At 36.2% G+C, this 19842-nt stretch overlaps 1 protein-coding gene across 4 annotated transcripts in view; it reads left to right on the top strand.

Annotated features, from left to right (window-relative positions):
- Window positions 1-18547, top strand: part of ECHDC1 (ethylmalonyl-CoA decarboxylase 1) — a 55243-nt gene extending 36696 nt beyond the window's left edge. For all 4 annotated transcript variants that reach the window (XM_047858042.1, XM_047858040.1, XM_047858039.1 and 1 more), the window contains exon 6: window positions 18111-18547. In XM_047858042.1, coding sequence (XP_047713998.1) covers window positions 18111-18519 — 409 coding nt within the window. In that variant the 3' untranslated portion in view covers window positions 18520-18547. The remainder of the gene's footprint in view (window positions 1-18110) is intronic.
- The last annotated feature ends 1295 nt before the right edge of the window (window positions 18548-19842 follow it).

Below are 19842 nucleotides of genomic sequence, written 5' to 3'. Positions count from 1 at the left end.
TCATTCATTCATTCATTCATTGGTTTGAGTACTTCCTTAACTTTCTGAGTACAGGCATCTTATATCTTCCTCTACCTGACCCTAGATTCAGGCATGTCTCATAGGAGTACTTTTCTCCCTTCCTCTTTCCCTCCCCTCCTTTCCCCTCCTTCCTTCTTTCCTTACTTTTAGCATTGGTACTTTTGTGTGTGTGTGTTTATTTCTGAGAGAGAGAGAGAGAGAGAGAGAGCGAGCGAGCAGGGGAGGGGCAGAGAGAGAGGGAGACACAGAATCCAAAGCAGGCTGCAGGCTCTGAGTTCAGCACAGAGCCCGATATAGGGCTCGAACTCACGGACTGCGAGATCACCGACTGAGCCACCCAGCGTCCCAGCACTGGTTCTTTAAAGTAGGGAATAGAATTTTTAAAAACCAAGATCTAGATGCCTGGTGTTCTCATTGCTACTGGCATCTTTGTTTGTGGACTTTTTTAGCAAACAAAGCTAGGACATACGTTAATTAATCCATTTATTTATTAGAGATCATGAGTTTATCCTTGATATCTCCCAGTGTAGTCTGTTCTCACAAAGTTTGGTCTTCTCCCATTCCATATTGTATCTCCTGCACCACTGGTCCCCTGGCTCCCAGTAACATCACCATATTTATTCATTTGCTTGATCTTATTATATGAGGTAGTTTTAGAATTGTTGTGTCTATACCACTATGAAAAGTGAAACTACCTAAAAGAGTTCAAGATTTGCCTCTTTGTGTTTGTTTTTTTTCCCTAGACTACAGATACACAGATACATAAAGCACTGCACTGTGTTCAGAAGTTACTTAAATTAGTTCCCTGATGTTTTTCCTTCTTCAGTGTGGTTATGTTATTCATTTGAAATGTTAGTTCATTTAGTTTTTGTTTTCAGTTTTCAGTGTTTTTTTTTCTTCCTGTCCTTCTTGATTGAATTTTATGTTTTTAATATGTACTCTGTTGTAATGAATAACTGTGTGTATTTTTTAGGTGTTATTAATGTTATATCTTAAGGATAGATTCTAGAAGTACTGCTGAATCAAAGGTTAAATGAATGTTTAGTTTCATTAGATATTGCCAAATTCACTTCCATAGGGAATAGACCATCCTTACATTTTCTATAGTCTGTTTGACTTAGCCTTGCCAGCAAAGGCTGCTGTTAAACAGCTTTTGAATTTTTGTTAGTCTAATGGGTGAGGGTAGTATTTCAGCATAGTTTTAACGTGCATAATTCTCTTAAATTGGTCACATTTTCATATGGTTAAGAACCATTTTTATATCTTTTTTGTGAATTATTCATGTTTTGCTTATTGCTCTACAGGATATTTGGCTTTTTCTCCCTTAATTTTATAAGTTCTTTATTTTTTTTTTTAAGTTTACTTATTTATTTTTGAGAGAGCAAGCTGGGGAGGGACAGAGAAAGGGAGAGACAATCCTGAGCAGGCTCCACACCATCAGCACAGAGCCCAACCTGGGGCTTGAACTCACAAACTGTGAGATCATGACTTGAGCCAAGACCAAGAGTTGGCCACTTAACCAGCTGAGCCACCCAGGCATTCCTAAGTTCTTTAATATTAAGGATATTTGTTATTTTTGATGATATATTTTTATATAGTTGTCCAGCTTATCTTTGTGTCTTTTGACTTTGCTTATGTTTTGTTGTTTGTTTTTGCCATGCAAGTTTTTATTGTCATCGTGTTTATCCATCTTTTTATTCCATTTGGATTTAGTACTTTTTAAAAAGCCTTTCTGTATGTTCAGGCTATAGAAGAATTCACTCACGTTTTCTTCTATTACTTGTATAGTTTTGTGTTTTATATTTATATATCTAATCCATTTTTTAGTTTGTTTTTATGGAGTGAGTAATGAATCTTATTTTCTCTTTTTTTCCAAATAGCTATCCATTTGTCTCAATACTATTTCTTTAAAAAGGCCTTCTGTGGATATAACTGTCATATCATATACTTATTATATACTGGATTTATCTTATGCTATATACTAGATATTATCATATACTAGATTTCCACTTGTAGTTGCATCTGTTGATAATAGATTTGTTCTGTTCCATTGGTCTGTTTGACTATTCATGTACCAGGATTCATGTACTATTTTTATATATTCTTAAGTATGTTTAATTATTTTTAATATGTTTTAATGTCTGATAACAGGGCTGGTCCCTGCTCATAGCTTTTTTTTTGTTTTTTTTTTTTTTCATTATTTTCCTTGCTATTCTTGCATGTTTATTTTTTCTGTTGGACATGTCCTATCAATTGTCTACCTCCAGAATAAAAACAGGTGTTGATATTTTTATTCGACTAACATTAAATTTATCAACTAATTTAGAGAGAACTGACATCTTGATAATGTTGAGACACATACTAAGAACAGGAGATGTCTTAATATTTAAGTCCATTTTTATGTCTCTTAGGGGAGTTTTATAGTTTTCTTAATAGATTTTAAAAATATTTAAGTGTAAGTATATTTCAAAGTATTTTGCTCTTGTTGCCGTTGCAAACTGAGTTTTCTCTTCCTTTATGTCATCTAACTTCTTATTTGTCTATTGGATGAAGGTTATTTTTATGCTAATTTTATATGCTGCAAACTGAATTTTTCTGTTGACTTGGTTTTATCAATTCTTTAATTTTATTTTTTTTTTTTAATGCTTATTTTTGAAGGAGAGAGATAGAATGTGAGAGGGGCAGAGAGAGAGGGAGACAGAGAATCCGAAGCAGGCTCCAGGGTCTAAGCTGTCAGTAAAGAGCCTGACATGGGGCTCGAACTCACAATCTGTGCGATCGTGACCTGAGTGAAGTCAGTCACCCAACCGACTGAGCCACCCAGGCGCCCCTGATTCTTTAATTTTCTAATTGTACTACAGAGATACTTTTGCTTTGTCCCAATTATTATTTCTCTGATAGTTTTTTATTCTTATTGTTATGGTTAATACCTACAGTACAATATTAAACAGTAGTGAGAGATTTGCCATCCTTGCTTTGTTCCTGACCTTTGTGGACATACCTCTATTGTATCCCCTTTAAGTAAGATGCTAGCTTTAGGATTGAGGTTTATATTTGTATATAGATTCATGCTGAAGAATTTTCCTTCCGTTTTTAGTTTTTCAAGAGTTTTGAGGTACTGAATTTCATCCAAGGACTTTTCCGCATCTATGAAGATAAATGGTTCTTTTTATACCTATTAATATGATTAATTATAGTAATTGATTTCTAACCAGTTAAAGTATAAGCCCCTTTTAGAGTGTATGATTTTCTTAATATGGTGTTCAAATCTATTTGATAATAGTTAGGATTTTTGCTTTGATATTTGTATTTGTTATCTATTGTTGAGTAATAAATCTCCTTAAAACTTACAGCTTAACACATAAACATTTATTATTTCTAGGGATCAGGAGTGTGTGTGTGGCTTGATTGGGTGCCTCTGGCTTAGGGTCTCTCATGAAGCTATAATCAAGATACCCAGGAACCAACTGAGGGAAGATTGATTTGAAGTTTACTCAAGTGGCTATTGGCAGGCCTCAGGTCCTCACTGACTGTTAGCTGGGGATATCAGTTTCTTGGGCTTGCCTGGACTTGCCATGGGGCTACTTACAACCTGGAAGTTTGTTTCCTCCAAATTGAGGGTTCTGAGAGAAAGAGAATAGATAAGATAGAAACCCACAGTCTTTGTAACCTAATCCTGGAAAGGAACATCCCATGTCTTTACTGTATTGTTTATTAGATGAGAGTCACTAGGTCCAGTCCAGTCAAGTGGAGAAGATTACATACACAAGGGTGTAAACACCGAGGTGGGGGGGCAGTGATCATTAGGGATCATCACAGAGACTGCCTGCTACAATATACCTAAATAATATTGGTCTAATTTCATTTTCTTGTGCTATATATATCAGATTTAGGTATCAGTGTTATACTTCATTAAAAGAATTGGGGTGTTTCTTCATTTTCTATCTCAAAAACAATATATGTGGCATCAGAACTACATGGTTTGTAAAGATTTCGTACAATCTTCCTGTGAAACTATCTGGGTTTGGTACTTTTTTGCTTTCAATGAGTCTAGTGGCATTATGATTCTTTTGTTCTTGTAAGTTCTTTAGTTTTGTTATTTGCTTGGAGGCTCTGAGTTTTCTCTGTCTATGAAGTCTAGTGCTTTATTAGGATAAGTCTTAGAATTGATTCTTTATAGTCAGTTTCCCCAGGTATTGAATGAACCCTTTCAATAGGTAAATATTTGTTGTTTCATTTCCAGTTATTCATATATTATGTCTTCTTTGCCTATTTCTCTGACTCCTTTTTCTTTTTTTAATGAATTTCATTCTCTTCGTTGTTTTCCTGTTTTTCTTCAATGTCCTGTATTAAATTTTTATTCACGCTTATTCTTGTCTTTTATTTCTTTTTTGACTTCAATCAACTTTCATTTATTTTATCTCCCAGGCCCTATTTTTTTTTTTTTTTTTTGGTATGTGTGTGGGTCCATTTCTAGTCCTGTTTTTTAAATTTCCTTTTTTCATGCAACTGTGCTACTTGAAGATACTGAATTCAGTTTGGAATGACCATTTTTCTTTCATGGGTTTTCTCAGGGAGGGAGGTGCTTTTCATCAGCTGAAATGTTTGAATTTACATGTTCTGCTTTATTCTTACAGTACCTTTTTATACAATTAGCTTGGTATTTTCTATTTCTGAATAATTTGTGGCTAGGATCCCTAATTTGAGAGTGCCAGCTTCTCACAGTTTAGTTTTGAATGGATGTATTAGTGATACAGTGGAAATGGGAGAGGAGTTGGCATGATTTGTATCTCTTTTGTTTTTACAGAATCTTTATTTTTTCCCTCTAATTTTTTTCTTTTATTTCTCTGAGGGTTTCACCTCTTCTCTACTTATCTGGGTCTTCTTTGGAAGCTGTGCTTATTCAAACTATCAATTTTAGCCTTTCTCACTTTCAGATTCCTTTTCTATAGCCAGTCCTGTGAACCACCAAATCCCCAAGTTGTACTCAGTATTTTAGAACATAGTGTTAGATTTTCTCATTCTGGGGGTGATTTTGACTGTACTTCCTCAAAGTCTTCCATGTCCCTCTCCTGTTTTACATGGATTTCTTAAGCCCCCTCTTTATCACTTTGTGCCCATCGGCTTTCAATGGCAGCAGGAAATCGTTTTTGTAATTTGGTGTTTATTTCCGTACCTGATAATATCAAAGATGTAGTATTCTCTGTCTCTGAGTAATCCTGTTGGCATGGTTTTCTTTCACTCCTTGCTAATTTTGTAATTTGGGAGAGGATGTGTGGAGAGATTAGGAATCACTTGGCAGCCATTTATCTTCCAGACCAACTCCTGAAATTTTAGTTTTTAAAACTTAGCAGATTTATCAGTAGAGTTTTCCAAACATTTAGGAAAGAAATAACATCAATATTACATACATTCTTTCACTGAAAAGAAGAAGTTATAATTCCTATCTCTTTTAATGAGTGTAATATTTATTCCAAAACCTAGAAATGACATTATAAGAAAGCAAATTATAGGTCAATCTCATAAACATAAATGTAAAAATCCCAAACAGAATATTAAAAAATTTACTCAAATGATAAAAATGATAATGCATCATGACTACAAGGGGTTTATTCCCAAAATGCAAGGTTGGTTTAATATGCCATATTAACAACAACAACAACAAAGGGACACAGATCATTACAATCTGACAGATGCAGAAAAAGCATTTCACAGATTTCAATATCTGTTCATGATAGAAACTCTTAGCACCCTAAGTAGGAACTTTCTTAGTCTAATAAAGGACATTTATAAAAATCCTACAGCAAACATCTCATAATGATAAAATATTGAAAGCTTTCCCTCTGACATCAGAAACAAGGACAGTACTGTCACCACTTCTGGTCATCATTATACTAGGTATCCTAGACATTTCACTAAGGCAAATTAAAGAAGTTGTAAGGATTGGATTATAAGAAATAAAATCTTATTCACATATGACATCATTGTGATCCAAATGAATATATAGCTAATGTATTAGAATTAGTCAGTTTTGTAAGTTTGTTGGCTTCAAGGTCAATAAAAATCAAAGAATTTCTATATGCCAAGTAGCAAACAAATAAACAACAAAATTTTAAAAATAATACCATTCAAAGTAGCATTAGGAAAAAAAAAACCTAACGCCTAGGAACAAATCAAAACAAAAGGTATGTCAGAATTCTGCATTGAGAGCTAGAAAACATTACTGAGAGAAATTAAGACCTAAATGGTGAAATAGAAATATACCATGTCCATGGAATAAAAGACTCAATGTTGTAAAGATTCAGTTCTCTGCCAAAATAATCCACATAATCAATGTAGTTCCAGTAAAAATTCCAGCAAATTGGTGTGTGAGTGAGAGAGAGAGAGAGAGAGAGAGAGAGTGTGTGTGTGTGTATGTGAATTGACAGCCTCTAAAATTCATATGGAAATGCAGAGTACAAAGAAGAACTAAAGTGGTCATGAAGAACAAAGTTGGAAGGTTTAAAATACCCGAGAGCAAAGTTTAAACTACCTGTTATGAAACTAAAGTAATTTAAACAGTCTGCTATTTGTACATACAAGGGTAGAAAAATTGACCAGTAGAGTTCAGAAACAGATCCAAAATATATGGTTATTTAATCAAAGAGGAATGTTACACTTTTAGTGCGTTAGGAAAGAATGGTCTCAAAAAAAAAAAATTAAAAAAATTACAAAAAAGGAAGGAATGGTCTCTTTAGTGAGTGTATATATATGTGTACAATCAATTCAAGATGAATTGCAGGTAGAAAAGTGAAAGGTAAAACGGTGAAGCTATTTGAAAGAATACAGGAGAATATCTGGTCTTGAAGTAGTCAAAGATTTCTAAAACAGGACACAATAATCACTAACCATAAAGAAAAAGATTGATGAATTAGACTGTATTAAAGTTAATCAAAAACATAACTTCTATCAAAAACATATCGAAGAGGATGAAAATGCAACCTGCAGAGTGAGAGATTATCTCAATATTTATATCTTACAAAAGACATAGCTAGAATATGTAAAGAACCCCTTCAAAGCAATAAGAGAGACAATCCAGGGGCACCTGGGTTCAGTCTGTTAAGCGTCCTACTTCATTCAGCTCGGGTCATAATCTCACAGCTGTGAGTTCAAGCCTCACGTCTGGCTCTGTGCTGACAGCTCAGAGCCTGTAGCCTGCTTCAGATTCTGTCTCTGTCTCTCCGTCTTCTCTCTCCCACCCCTTCAAATATAAATAAACATTAAAAAAAAAAAAGACAACCCAGTTAAAATAAATGGACAGAAAACTTGAACTGACTTTTCAGAGGATATCTGAATAGCCAAAAAAAAAAAAAAAATAGGTTAAAAAGCACTGAACTTCATTAGCCATTAAAGAACTGAATTAGAATCACTACTTTTCACTGTGTTCCCATAAGAAAAACTAAAATGAAAAAGATGGAATATATCATTTGCAACTCTCAGAAACTACTGATGGGAGTGTAAGTTGGTACAATGGAAAATGCCCAGTATCTACTAAAGTTGAATGTCACATACCCTATGTCACAGTAATTCTATTTCTGTGTATATGTGGTTGATAGAAATTATGGCCTTCCCTAAATGTCTATATCCTAACCCTTGGAACCTGTGATTATATTACATTATATGTCAAGGGGGAATTAAGTTGCTGATGGATTATGGACTTAAGGTTGATACTCAGCTGACCTTAAAATAGGGGGATTATCCTGGGGGACTGGGCCCAGTGTAACCACAAAGTTCCTAAAAATGCTAGAGGGAAGCTGAAAAGTTCCAAGTCAGAAAAGGAGGTTTACTGACAGAAGCAAGATCAGAGTTGATGCAGTGTGAGAAGGGTTTAACCCATCAGGGCACCTTTGAAGATGGAGGAGGATGGCCATGAGCCAAGAATTGTGATCAGGCTCTAGAAACTAGAAAAGGCAAGGAAATGGACTGTCCCCTAGAGCCTCCAAAAGGAATGTAGTCCTGCTGAAATCTTGATGTTAAACTGGTGAGTCTTGTTGGACTTTAACCTACAGAACTGCAATAGATAACTAATGTAGTATAAATGCAGTAGAAATGCCTACAGTTGTTTATCTACAGACACATACTAGAATGTTCATAGCAGTACCATTCATAATAGCTAAAAATAGGAAACAGTCCTAAAGATCCTTCATCAAATGGAAGGGAGAAATCAGAGTAGACAGAGTTAATTGAAATATCTTAATGGTTCATGTAATCACAATGTGATAGTCTGATGAATTCATTTTCAATATAGAAATTACCTGCCAAAGTGATATTGACCAATTTAAGACCAGTGTTGGGTAGTCAGGGTGCACTGTATTTTGAGATACTAGACATAAAATGGAAATATTACTTCATGCAGAAGTTTACTATTTGATTAATATATAGAGTATTTATTAAAATTTAAATTGTGGGGCACCTGGGTGGCTCAGTTGGTCAAGTGCTGACTCTTGGTTTCAGCTAGGTCATGATCTCATGGTTTGTGGGTTCAAGCTCCCATGTTGGGCTCTGCACAGTGTGGAGCCTGCTTGAGATTCTCTCTCTCCCACTCTCTCTGCTCCTCTCCCTCACATGCCCACTTTCTCTCTCTCAAAAAAAAGTTAAATTGTGCATGGAAATGATTCTCACCAATTTCAGGATATTAGCTGCTGCTGGAGACAGAAAGAAGTCAGGAAGAGAAGGCAAAGGGATGAGAACAGAGTTCAGAAATAAGTGTGGCAAAATGTTAACATCCTTAAAATCTGGGTGGTGGGTACATGAGTGTGTTATTTTCTGTGTATTTGAAATATTTTGTAATTAGAAAAAGTTCTTAACAGAGTACAGGAATTAATATTGCATTAACTGTGATATATACCTTTTTTCCCCCACATTCAGTCAGGCCTTAATTAGATTTCTGTAACATGTTGTTCTTTAAAGTGATAGCAGAGAACCAATCATGCCTTTATATTCTGGTTTCACTAAGTTAATATTGGAGAAAAAAGTCTTGTTTGGGGTTCTGGAACTTTGTAGGTGTAGTGTCTTCATTTCTGAAATCTGGATTCCTTAACAGGTATTAGAGTCCTTTTAACATTCACCTAAAAGTAGTAATGCTATAGTTCCAGCAAATCCTCATTTTTTCTTCCTTTTTTAAAGAAGAATTTAACATTTATTTATTTTTGAGAGAGAAAGAGCGAGCAAGCGAGGGGGGGGGAGGGGAAGAGAGAGAGCAAAAGAGACACAGAATCCAGAGCAGGCTCCAGGCTCTGAGCTATCAGCACAGCCCGTTGCGGGGCTCGAACTCATGAACTGCAAGGTCATGACCTAGCTGAAGTCAGACGTTTAACCAACTGAGCCACCTAGGGACCCCTTATTTTTTCTTCCTAATGGAGACTGTTTTCCCCATAGAGTCTTTACTCACTAACAACTAGAACAATGGAACAAAAAGAATCCTTGGATAGTTAGCAAAAGAAGGTGAAAGGTGAGAAGTGGGTGATGGTGGTGGGAGCCACCTGTTGCAGGGCTGTAAGAAAAATGTGTGAGGGCTGGAAAATTAATAGCACAGTGGAATGAAAGGAAAGTCAGGCTAAGTACTTCTATTATGCATTTAGGTGATGTAGTGGACAGAATAGCAGCACCTCCCCCCACAGGATGTCTGCCCACATTTTGTTCTTCCTCAGAATTTGTTACACGTTGATCCTTGAACAACATGGGTTTGTATTACATGGGTCTACTTATACCTGGATTTTTCACAGTACTGTAAATGTATGTACGCTTCCTTATGGTTTTCTTAATATTTTCTTTTCTCTAGCTTACTTTATTGTGAAAATATATAATACATATACAAAATATTTGTTAATTGACTATGTCATAGGTAAGGCTTTTTGGTCAACAGTAGACTATTAGGAGTTAAGTTTTGGGGGAGTCAAAAGTTATACATAGAGTTTTGACTGTGTGGAGTCAGCACCCCTAACACCCATGTTGTTCATGTATTAACATTTGACAGAAGAGAACTTGTGGCTGTGATTAAGGTTCTGGACTCTAAAACAAGGAGATTATTCTGGATTATCTGGGTGGACCCAATGTAATCATAAGAGCCTTTAAAAAATAAAGACATGAGGCAGAATGGAAAGTCAGAGAGATGAGAGGCATGAAAAGTCTTTGAAGATGGAGAAAGGGGACCTCAAACCAAGGAAATGCAGGTTGTGTTTAGAAGATAACAATTCCCCAACTGAAAACCAGCACAGAAATAGGGACCTTAGTTCTAAAATTGCATGGAACTTAATTTGGCCAACAGTCTGACAAAGTTTGGAAGTATATTAGTGTCTAGAGACACCAGAAAGGAAAGCAAGTCTTGCCTACATGTTGATTCAGCCTTGTGAGACTAAGCAGTGGATCCTCGTTGAGCCATGGTTACCCAGACTTCTGACCTATAGAATTGAGGTAATTAGTGTTAAGCCACTGAATTTGTGTTATGGTATCAATAGTAAATAATACAGGTGATGATATTTTAAAAATGTGCTTTCTGTTTATAACAGGATATGTGCTCATTCTAGTAAATATGAATCACCTGGGGATTTTACTAAACTACACAGTTCTGTTTTCATAGATCTGAGGTTAAGCCTTGAGATGATGCTGATGTTGCTGGCCCAACAACCACACGTTGAATAACAAGATTCTAGATTATCTTTAAAATATAGTAATGTGTAGAGTAAAAAATTAAAGTTGTTATCATCCAAAGGTAACTAGCATTAATGCTGTGCTGTGATTTCTTCATGTCTTTTTAAAATAGACATTAATTTTCTATTAAAAAAATTAGGATCACATGGTATATAGTTTATAAAATGGTAGTGTTCCTGTATGATTAAATTAAATATGCTTGAAAACATGAATTTAATAAGTATAAAATATTCCATCAATATGGATGTACTAAAATATTCTGCTTTGGTTGTTTCTAACTTTTCTCCATTATGATTAATGATATGATAATTACCTTATAAATAATGCTTTTCCACATTTCAGATTATTTCCTTAGAATAAATCCTGCAAATAGTTCAAGTACTTAATCAAAGGATATGAAGATGTTCTAACTTTTTCATCCAAAGTGCCAGGTTATCCTTCAGGAAAGATTCTGCCAATTTATATTAATACCAGCTGTATATGTGTGTCTGTTTGAGAGCATCCTGTCTTATAGGAGTATAATCTTTAATTTTTCATAAATTTTTTTTAAGTTTATTTATTTATTTTGAGAGAGAGTGAGGAGGGGAGGGCAAAGAGAGAGGGAGAGAGAGAATCCTAAGCAGACTCCACGTTGTCAGTGCAGAGTATGATGCAGAGCTTGATCCCATGAGATCATGACCTGAGCTGAAATCCTAAGTCAGATGCTTATCTGACTGAGCCACCCAGGTGCCCCATGAATATAATCTTTTAAAACAGCTTTTCTAATTTTGATAATCAAAAATTAAATTTTATTTGAATTTGCAATTTTAAAGGTTTTGGTAATACATAAATTTTCACATTCACTGGTGTGTGTGTGTGTGTATGTGTGAATTGTCTGCATTTTCTTTTCCTGGTTTTCTTTGGAAGATCAAAGATTTAGCTGTTTATACAGAATGAAAAACATTTTTATTCCTTTATCTCCCTAGTGAAATAAAATTCTCACCTATGCAGTTTAGAGTCTGCCTAACTTGTTTCCATTCTTTAACATTGTTTTCATGAATGTAAATAAACCTTAACCCAAAGTATTAGCATTTCTAGCTGCTACCCATTAGTTCAAGGTGTATTACAAAGAAAGGGAGCTGTCAGCATGCTTGTCCCAAGGGAGCTAGGTAGGTAGTAACTCTTTTCTTAAATAAAACGCAAAATATTTATACATAACATGCACCCACTTGCAAAGAGACAAATGTGCATGCTTGTGTGCACGCACACATAGACACACACACACACACGCAATATCCCAGATCTCAGAATAATTACAAAGCAAACTCCATTTTTGATGTGGCAGTGCCTGTTCTCTGAATTTGAGATGTCTACCTCCGGAAGCAGTCACATTGCCTGTGTTAGCTTGTTTTGTAGTTACCAACATTATTATATGGAAATTCTTTAGATCCTGTAATATCAAGAAAATTCACCTCTGAGCAGGCTAAGATTACTGACTGAATATTAAAATCAGAGTTGATGTCCCAAAATATTTTCACACACATGAATACAGAAATTCACACATTCAACCATATACTTTCTTATTCAGGCTGTCTCTGCATAAAATAAATGGAGCCTCATGAGGCCAGTCACCCGACGGTAGGAATCCCGACAATAGGGGAGAATCTTTGGGTTCTTGCCTTCTCTTTTCCATAATATGTCAAGAGATGTGAGATCAGGTAGAAAGTAGGAGGGAGAAGGTGCCAGGAAGATAAGTACATGTGCAAACAAGTGCTTATGGTCAAGCCTGGACTTTAAAGTATTGTGATCAGAGGTGCTGTTGCTAATTATATACGTTTTACATACCACATTTCCACATGTCACCACAATTTGCTTTATTGGCTTTGGCTCTTAATATGCACTGTCAAAGGACTAGCAGTTTATGGTACTAGACCAAAGTTTATTTAAATTGATGATTCCAAACTTTAAATTTATGACATCATGTTAGTTTGTAATATGAATGTTTTCTTTAAAACTTTAAAATATTTATGCTTTTACTTATATTACACAGTATTCCTTAAGCTAATCTTAGATATATGTCTATTTAAAAAAAAAATCAACTTAGAGTCTTTTGCTTCAGCCTTATCTATAGTAGAACACAGTTATTCTACCTTTATCTGGAAATAAAAATTGTAATATAGGGGCACCTGGCTGGCTTGGTCAGTGGGAGTGTGTGACTCTTGATCTTGGGGTTGTGAGTTGGAGCACCACATTGGGTGTAGAGATTACTTAAAAAAATAAAACCTTTAAAATAATTGTATATATTGGGGCGCCTGGGTGGCGCAGTCGGTTAAGCGTCCGACTTCAGCCAGGTCACGATCTCGCGGTCCGTGAGTTCGAGCCCCGCGTCAGGCTCTGGGCTGATGGCTTGGAGCCTGTTTCTGATTCTGTGTCTCCCTCTCTCTCTGCCCCTCCCCCGTTCATGCTCTGTCTCTCTCTGTCCCAAAAATAAATAAACGTTGAAAAAAAAAAAATTTAAAAAAAAAAATAATTGTATATATTTTGTAGTCTTGTTAACAGATTTGAGGAAGGATAGTATACCATCATTTGCTGGGCTTCATGGTATAAGTATAGTTCTTTTACTTTCAGTACTTTAAGGGTCAAGTCATTTTCATCCAGGAAACATGATACTACTTTACTAGCAGAAACACTACTGTCATTTGTAGTGACCTATCAATGCAACCAACGTAATAAAAGCTAGTACACATAGAGTTTAATATATGTCAGGCACTGTGAGGCTACAAAATATAAACAACATTTATATTCTGAAGTATAAATAATACTGTTCTCTACTATGGATGTGGCTGAGGCCGATGTCACACTTTTTTTTTTTTTTTTAAACAAATATGGGTGCCTGGGTGGTTCAGTTGATTGAGCTTCTGACTCTTGATTTTGGCTCAGGTCATGATCTCATGGTTTGTGGGATCAAGCCTTTCTCTCTCTTTCTCTCTTCTCTCTGCCCTTCCCCGACCCCCCCCCCCCCCCCCCGCTCGTGTGCTCTCTCTCAAAAAATGGATAAACTTAAAAAAAAATCACAAACACAGTCACTCCTCTAGGACTTTATTTAAATGAATTGTGGCATACATATTGTAAACACGTTTCGTATATTAACTTAATATTCATAATAATTCTATGGCATAAGTACTATTATCATATCTATTTTATAAACAAGCATACCAAAGCCCAGGGATTTTAAGTAATTTAATCTTCCTCATCCTTTTTATACTGTGACTTCTTCTGTGCTGTATTTTACAGGGTGTAGTATGCAACCAGTCTATTGGGAAAGCCTGCAGTCTGGCTCAAGTCTATGCACTTCACATCAAAGCCTAATTGTCTCCCAACACAATTATTTGTTTCTCAATTCTTTATTGCAGAGTTCACTAAAAGTACCGTTATTTAGAAACAAACAGTTCTTAAAATGTATAGCTTTTACTAAAAAACTTAAGAAAAATTTAATTGTTTTAAAATTGTTTTTCTTGAATACATTTGTTCAAAGGCCTGGAACTTAACAGTCAACTTATTAGAAAGTACTAGCACATTGAACAGTCCTTTCAGGTGTTAAGACTGACTTTGTAACACCTGCCACCGGTGTTAGTTTTTCTCGTTACGGGTAGTTTACTGTTGCAGCCATACAGTAATGAGGAGTGTATCTACATTTGATTAATTTCCTCATCTCCTGTCTGAGGTGTCACAGGAGATTTTGAACATTGACAATAATAATTATACTAATAGAAGATATTTTTAATTCTTTTGTCAAAATAAAGGAGTTTAATGTCATTTTATAAATTGAGTCTGCTGTAATTCATCAGAATTTTAAGATTTAGGTCTTCCAGTTTTCCATGTAGATTATTCCCTGCAGTAAATTACATTAACAGATGGAATAACTGCATCTACATTCTAGAAGTAATTAGTGTATAATCCTGTAAGGTTGATTAGGAAGCTGTTTCTATTTTTGGATATATCTTGTTGATTGGACATTTTCTTTGTAGGTTATGGTTATCAACATTTAAAGTTTTATGTTTAAACGTTAATTTTTGGATTAATGGTCTTGTGTAGGTTATCATCTGAATGTTCCGTATTTCTCTTTCTGTTAAACTACCTTGTGTTCTTTTGCCGATAGTTTTTTTGGTAGTATTTACTAATGTATATTAAATGTTGGGGCACCTGGGTGGCTCAGTTGGTTAAGCATCCAACTCTTGATCTCTGCTCTGGTCATGATCCTACTGCTCATGAGTTCAAGCCACACCTTGGGTTCTGTGCTGTTAAAGCCCGCTTGAAATTCTCTCTCTCCCTCTCTCTCTCCGTCCCTACCCTGCTTGCACATGCTCTTGTGCTTTCTCTAAATAAATAAACTTCAAATGTATATCAGTACACAAACACATCCTAGGCATATGTAAAAAATGGATATTGGGGCGCCTGGGTGGCTTAGTCGGTTAAGCCTCCGACTTTGGCTCAGGTCATTATCTCATGGTTTGTGAGTTTGAGCCCTGCCTCAGCCTCTGTGCTGACAGCTCAGAGGCTGGAGCCTATTTTCGGATTCTGTGTCTCCTGCTTTCTGCCCCTACCCCTTTCACACTGTGTCTCTCTCAAAAAATAACCATTAAAAAAAATTTTTTTTAAGTGGATGTCAGAGTTTGATCACAACAGGTAGGTTTTACAAAGATTACCTCAAGATTTGTTAAGAGTTGTAAAATAAGGGGCGCCTGGGTGGCGCAGTCGGTTAAGCGTCCGACTTCAGCCAGGTCACGATCTCGCGGTCCGTGAGTTCGAGCCCCGCGTCAGGCTCTGGGCTGATGGCTCAGAGCCTGGAGCCTGTTTCCGATTCTGTGTCTCCCTCTCTCTCTGCCCCTCCCCCGTTCATGCTCTGTCTCTCTCTGCCCCAAAAATAAATAAAAAACGTTGAAAAAAAATTAAAAAAAAGAGTTGTAAAATATGATTCAAAATGTCATACCTCACCTTGTAAGGTACGGCAAAGGAAAAAAAAATACATGGTATAAAGTTGGATTCTTCTTTAGAAGCAGAGAATTCCAAATATAAGCAAGCTTACATAGATAATAACTTTTATTGTCATAAACTCATCTACATTTTCCTAACATTCAGGCTTTCACCAACTTTTATATGTTCAGCTGAATCTAAATGAATTTATTTCCGACATAATCCTTTTCTGTATTGTAGGCACAGTTGAGCCAACATCCGTGTCAATTCTAGGATATAATTTAGAACCATGACGTACTCAATTTATGCTGTGAAAAGTTTTATCGAGTTGTGTTCAATATTTTTTAAAAAAATTTTGGGGCGCCTGGGTGGCGCAGTCGGTTAAGCGTCCGACTTCAGCCAGGTCACGATCTCGTGGTCCGTGAGTTCGAGCCCCGCGTCAGGCTCTGGGCTGATGGCTCGGAGCCTGGAGCCTGTTTCCGATTCTGTGTCTCCCTCTCTCTCTGCGCCTCCCCCGTTCGTGCTCTCTCTCTGTCCCAAAAATAAATAAACGTTGGGAAAAAAAAAATTAAAAAAAAAAATTTTTTTTTAAATTTAATGTTTGTTTTTGAAGGAAAGAGAGCATAAGCGGGGGAGGGGCAGAGAGAAGGAGACACAGGATCCAAAGCAGGCTGCAGGCTGTCAGCACAGAGCCCGATGAGGGGCTCGAACTCACAAGCTGTGAGATCATAACCTGAGCTGAAGTCAGATGCCCAACCGACTGAGCCATCCAAGTGCCCCGAGTTGTGTTCAGGATTAACAGCATTCCTATCTCTAAGACTATTAGACATTATTCCTATGATTTCTATTCCATTTTAATTTTTGACATTGTTTTCTGTTTATTACAACAAGGCAAGTACTCTCAGTTTTGGGGTTAGATTCAGATTCTTAGGAGATTTGTTCCTTCTTCCCATTTAAATTCATTGAAAACTATTTTCAGGGCTGTTTGCCTCTAAAAGCAATTGTTCATAATTGAGGCAGATTTTCCCTTGTAGGAATTCACAGCTGTGAAGAGAAAGTTCTCTTTCCCAGTGGGTTACTAAATAGGCTTTTGTGAGAATTTACTGGAATATTTTTCCTGATGAAAGAGTCAAAGACTAAGAGTCTGTTGTTCTTGGTGCTAATAGAACCAGAACACCTGCAGCTGAGCATTTACACTTTGGAAAGCAGAACTAATGTAAGGTCTTCTTTTATGTAGGGAGTAGTTTGAAAGCAATAATTTTTCTTAAAAAATTACAATTCAGACATGATCTTTGTTCCAAATTAGAGGTTTTAACAGTGAAAGCTCATTGAAGTATGCAGTCAAAATAAAACTCACATACAGCATTCCCTATGTAGTATAGCTTTGTGTATTCTGCTAATGTACACATATTTAATTGGCAAACATGAAGCCTTTTACTGTGTCCACTGATTTGTGTTAATACTTCCCTTTCTTGTTCCACTTTGTTTCTTAATCACCCAATTCATAAAAACCCCATTTGGGGAAAATGCATCCCTGCTATAGGAAATCACTACTCAACCCAAGCCACTGTCAGCTTTCTTAATGGCATCTGTTTCCATCCTAGTCTCGCTTCCCTGTGTACTGTGAGGTTAAGAGCACACATAGTGAGCTAACCTTCCTGTGTTTAAATTTTGGCTGTTACAGTGGCATGGCCTTGAGTGAGCTATTTATTTCATCTCTAGGTGGCTTCAGTTTCCCTCTGTAAAATGGCTATTACTGTACCTCATATGCTTTTTCCATCCATATCCTCATTGTGTAGTCCCTTGCCCCATTTTTTCCTTATAGCACTTATCCCCACTGGTTCTATATCGTTCAGTATCTTTCTCTCCTAACAGGAATGTAAACTCAGCACAGGGTTTTATTTTGGTCATTGTTGTATTCCCACACCTAGACAATCTGGCATAGGTGGTGCTTAGTAAATACTTGCTCAAAGGCTGTATACAGATGCTGGGTTAAGAACCAATGTTTTCCTGACAACTACTGACCTTACTTTTATTATGCACCTTTTTTTTTTTTTCTTTTTCCCATGGTATGACCCTGACATTTCCTACTCCAGTATTTTTACTTAATCCAGGTTTTCTCATTAGGCCACTATTCACTTTTAAAAGATAATCTGGGCTTTTAGAAATAAAAACTAAATTCTTATTTTGCAAAGTAAAGGATAAGCAAGCACAGTGAAACTGCTGATACTATTTTCAAAGGGAAATATTCAGTACTATGTAGTAAATTGAACTGTATACTTATCCAGATAGTTTGAACTTTTAGTTTTTAATATAACAGATCTACCGACCTATAAAGATCCATGGACATTTCAGATCAGATAATGAATAATACTTTGAGTAAAGCACATATACTTACAGTTACATATACTTAGTTACAATTAAGTTTTTTCTTTTTTCTTTTGCAGATTAATGACGCCAGAGAGTGAGATAAGATTTGTCCACAAAGAGATGGGTATAATACCAAGCTGGGGCGGTGCTACCCGACTAGTTGAAATAATTGGCAGTAGACAAGCTCTCAAAGTATTAAGTGGGGCCCTCAAACTGGATTCAAAAGAAGCTTTAAACATAGGAATGGTTGACAAGGTCTTGCAGTCTTCAGATGAAACTGAATGTCTAGAAGAGGCACAAGAGTGGCTAAAGCAGTTTATCAAAGGGCCACCAGAAGTAATTAGAGCTTTGAAAAAATCTGTTGCTTCAGGTAAAGAGCTTTGTTTTGAGGACGCATTACAGAATGAAAGAGACCTTTTAGGAACAGTTTGGGGGGGACCTGCAAATAAAGAGGCTATTGCTAGGAGACAAAAATTTGATAAATAATTTTTTAAAATGACGTACTACAAGAAAAACTCCAATAAATTAATAATTATAAAGTTAAATATTAACTAGGAATACCAGAATTACTTCGAAGGCTACACTTAGTATTTGATTTAATAATTTTTTAATATCTGAACTCATTGACCTAGTTTTCAGTATATTTGGGTAATTATCAAGTAATGTAGAACATTTGGTTAAAATATACAACACTTTTGGCTTAAAAATTATCAATTCCATAGTAGTTCTTAGCCTGTAACAAAAGACCAGATTTTGAGAGGAAAAACCTCTCCACAGAACCTATTCCTGGGTTATTTTTCATGGTGTCTGTTCAGTCTTATCTGGAAATAATTTACAAAAATAAAAGTGAAATTTGCACTAAAGAACAAAAGTGGAAGAGGGGTCAGGGAACAAGATAAGAAAAGGTATGATCATTTTCTTCTGCCTTAATCAGTGGTAATAGGTAAAGAATTGGGGAGAGGTGCTTGGCTGGCTCTGTTAGTGAAGCATGTGACTCTTGATCTTGGAGTTGTGAGTTTGAGCCCCATGTTGGATATAGAGATTACTTAAAAAATAAAAGAATGTTTAAAAATAACTGGAGGAATGCCTGGGTAGCTCAGTCGGTTGAGCACCCAACTCTGGATTTCAGCTCAGGCTATGATCTCATAGTTCTTGAGGTTGAGCCTGCTGTCCACAAAGAGCCTGCTTGGGATTCTCTCTCCCTCTCTCAAAATAAATAAACTTTAAAAATTTGGGGAATTGGGGCACCTGGGTGGCTCACTCGGTTAAGCGTCCGACTTTGGCTCAGGTCATGATCTTTGAGTTCAAGCCCTGCGTCAGGCTCTGTGCTGACAGCTTAGAGCCTGGAGCCTGCTTCTGATTCTGTGCCTCCCTCTCTCTCTGCCCCTCCCCTGTTCACGATCTGTCTCTCAATAATAAATAAACGTTAAATTTTTTTTTTAAATAAAAAAATAAAATTTGGGGAATGGCTTTTTTTTCTATGGCTCTTTAAAAAAAAAATGCTCCCCACCTTACCACCCTACAAATTTTGGAGCCTTACTGCATATTTTAGTAGTTTCTATTTTACATGATCTACTAAACAACCATAGCCATCACGTGGAAAGTCTACTGACTCTACAAAATTGGCCATGCATTTGTATGCCCTGGGATTTCCGAACTAGTAAGTAGTACTGTTTAGTTTACACAGTAATACAATTTAACTTTACATCAAAACGTCCTGACATCAAAAGGACTCATGATGCATCACTGTTACATTCGCATTTTATATCAGATTTCTATTTTTTTCTGAAAAGTGGCTAACCTTTCTTT

The sequence above is a fragment of the Prionailurus viverrinus genome, chromosome B2, assembly GCF_022837055.1.
Source record: "Prionailurus viverrinus isolate Anna chromosome B2, UM_Priviv_1.0, whole genome shotgun sequence".
Classification (NCBI taxonomy): Eukaryota; Metazoa; Chordata; class Mammalia; order Carnivora; family Felidae; genus Prionailurus; species Prionailurus viverrinus.
Note: the sequence above shows the minus strand (reverse complement) of the source record. Positions and strands in the feature narration are given on the sequence as shown.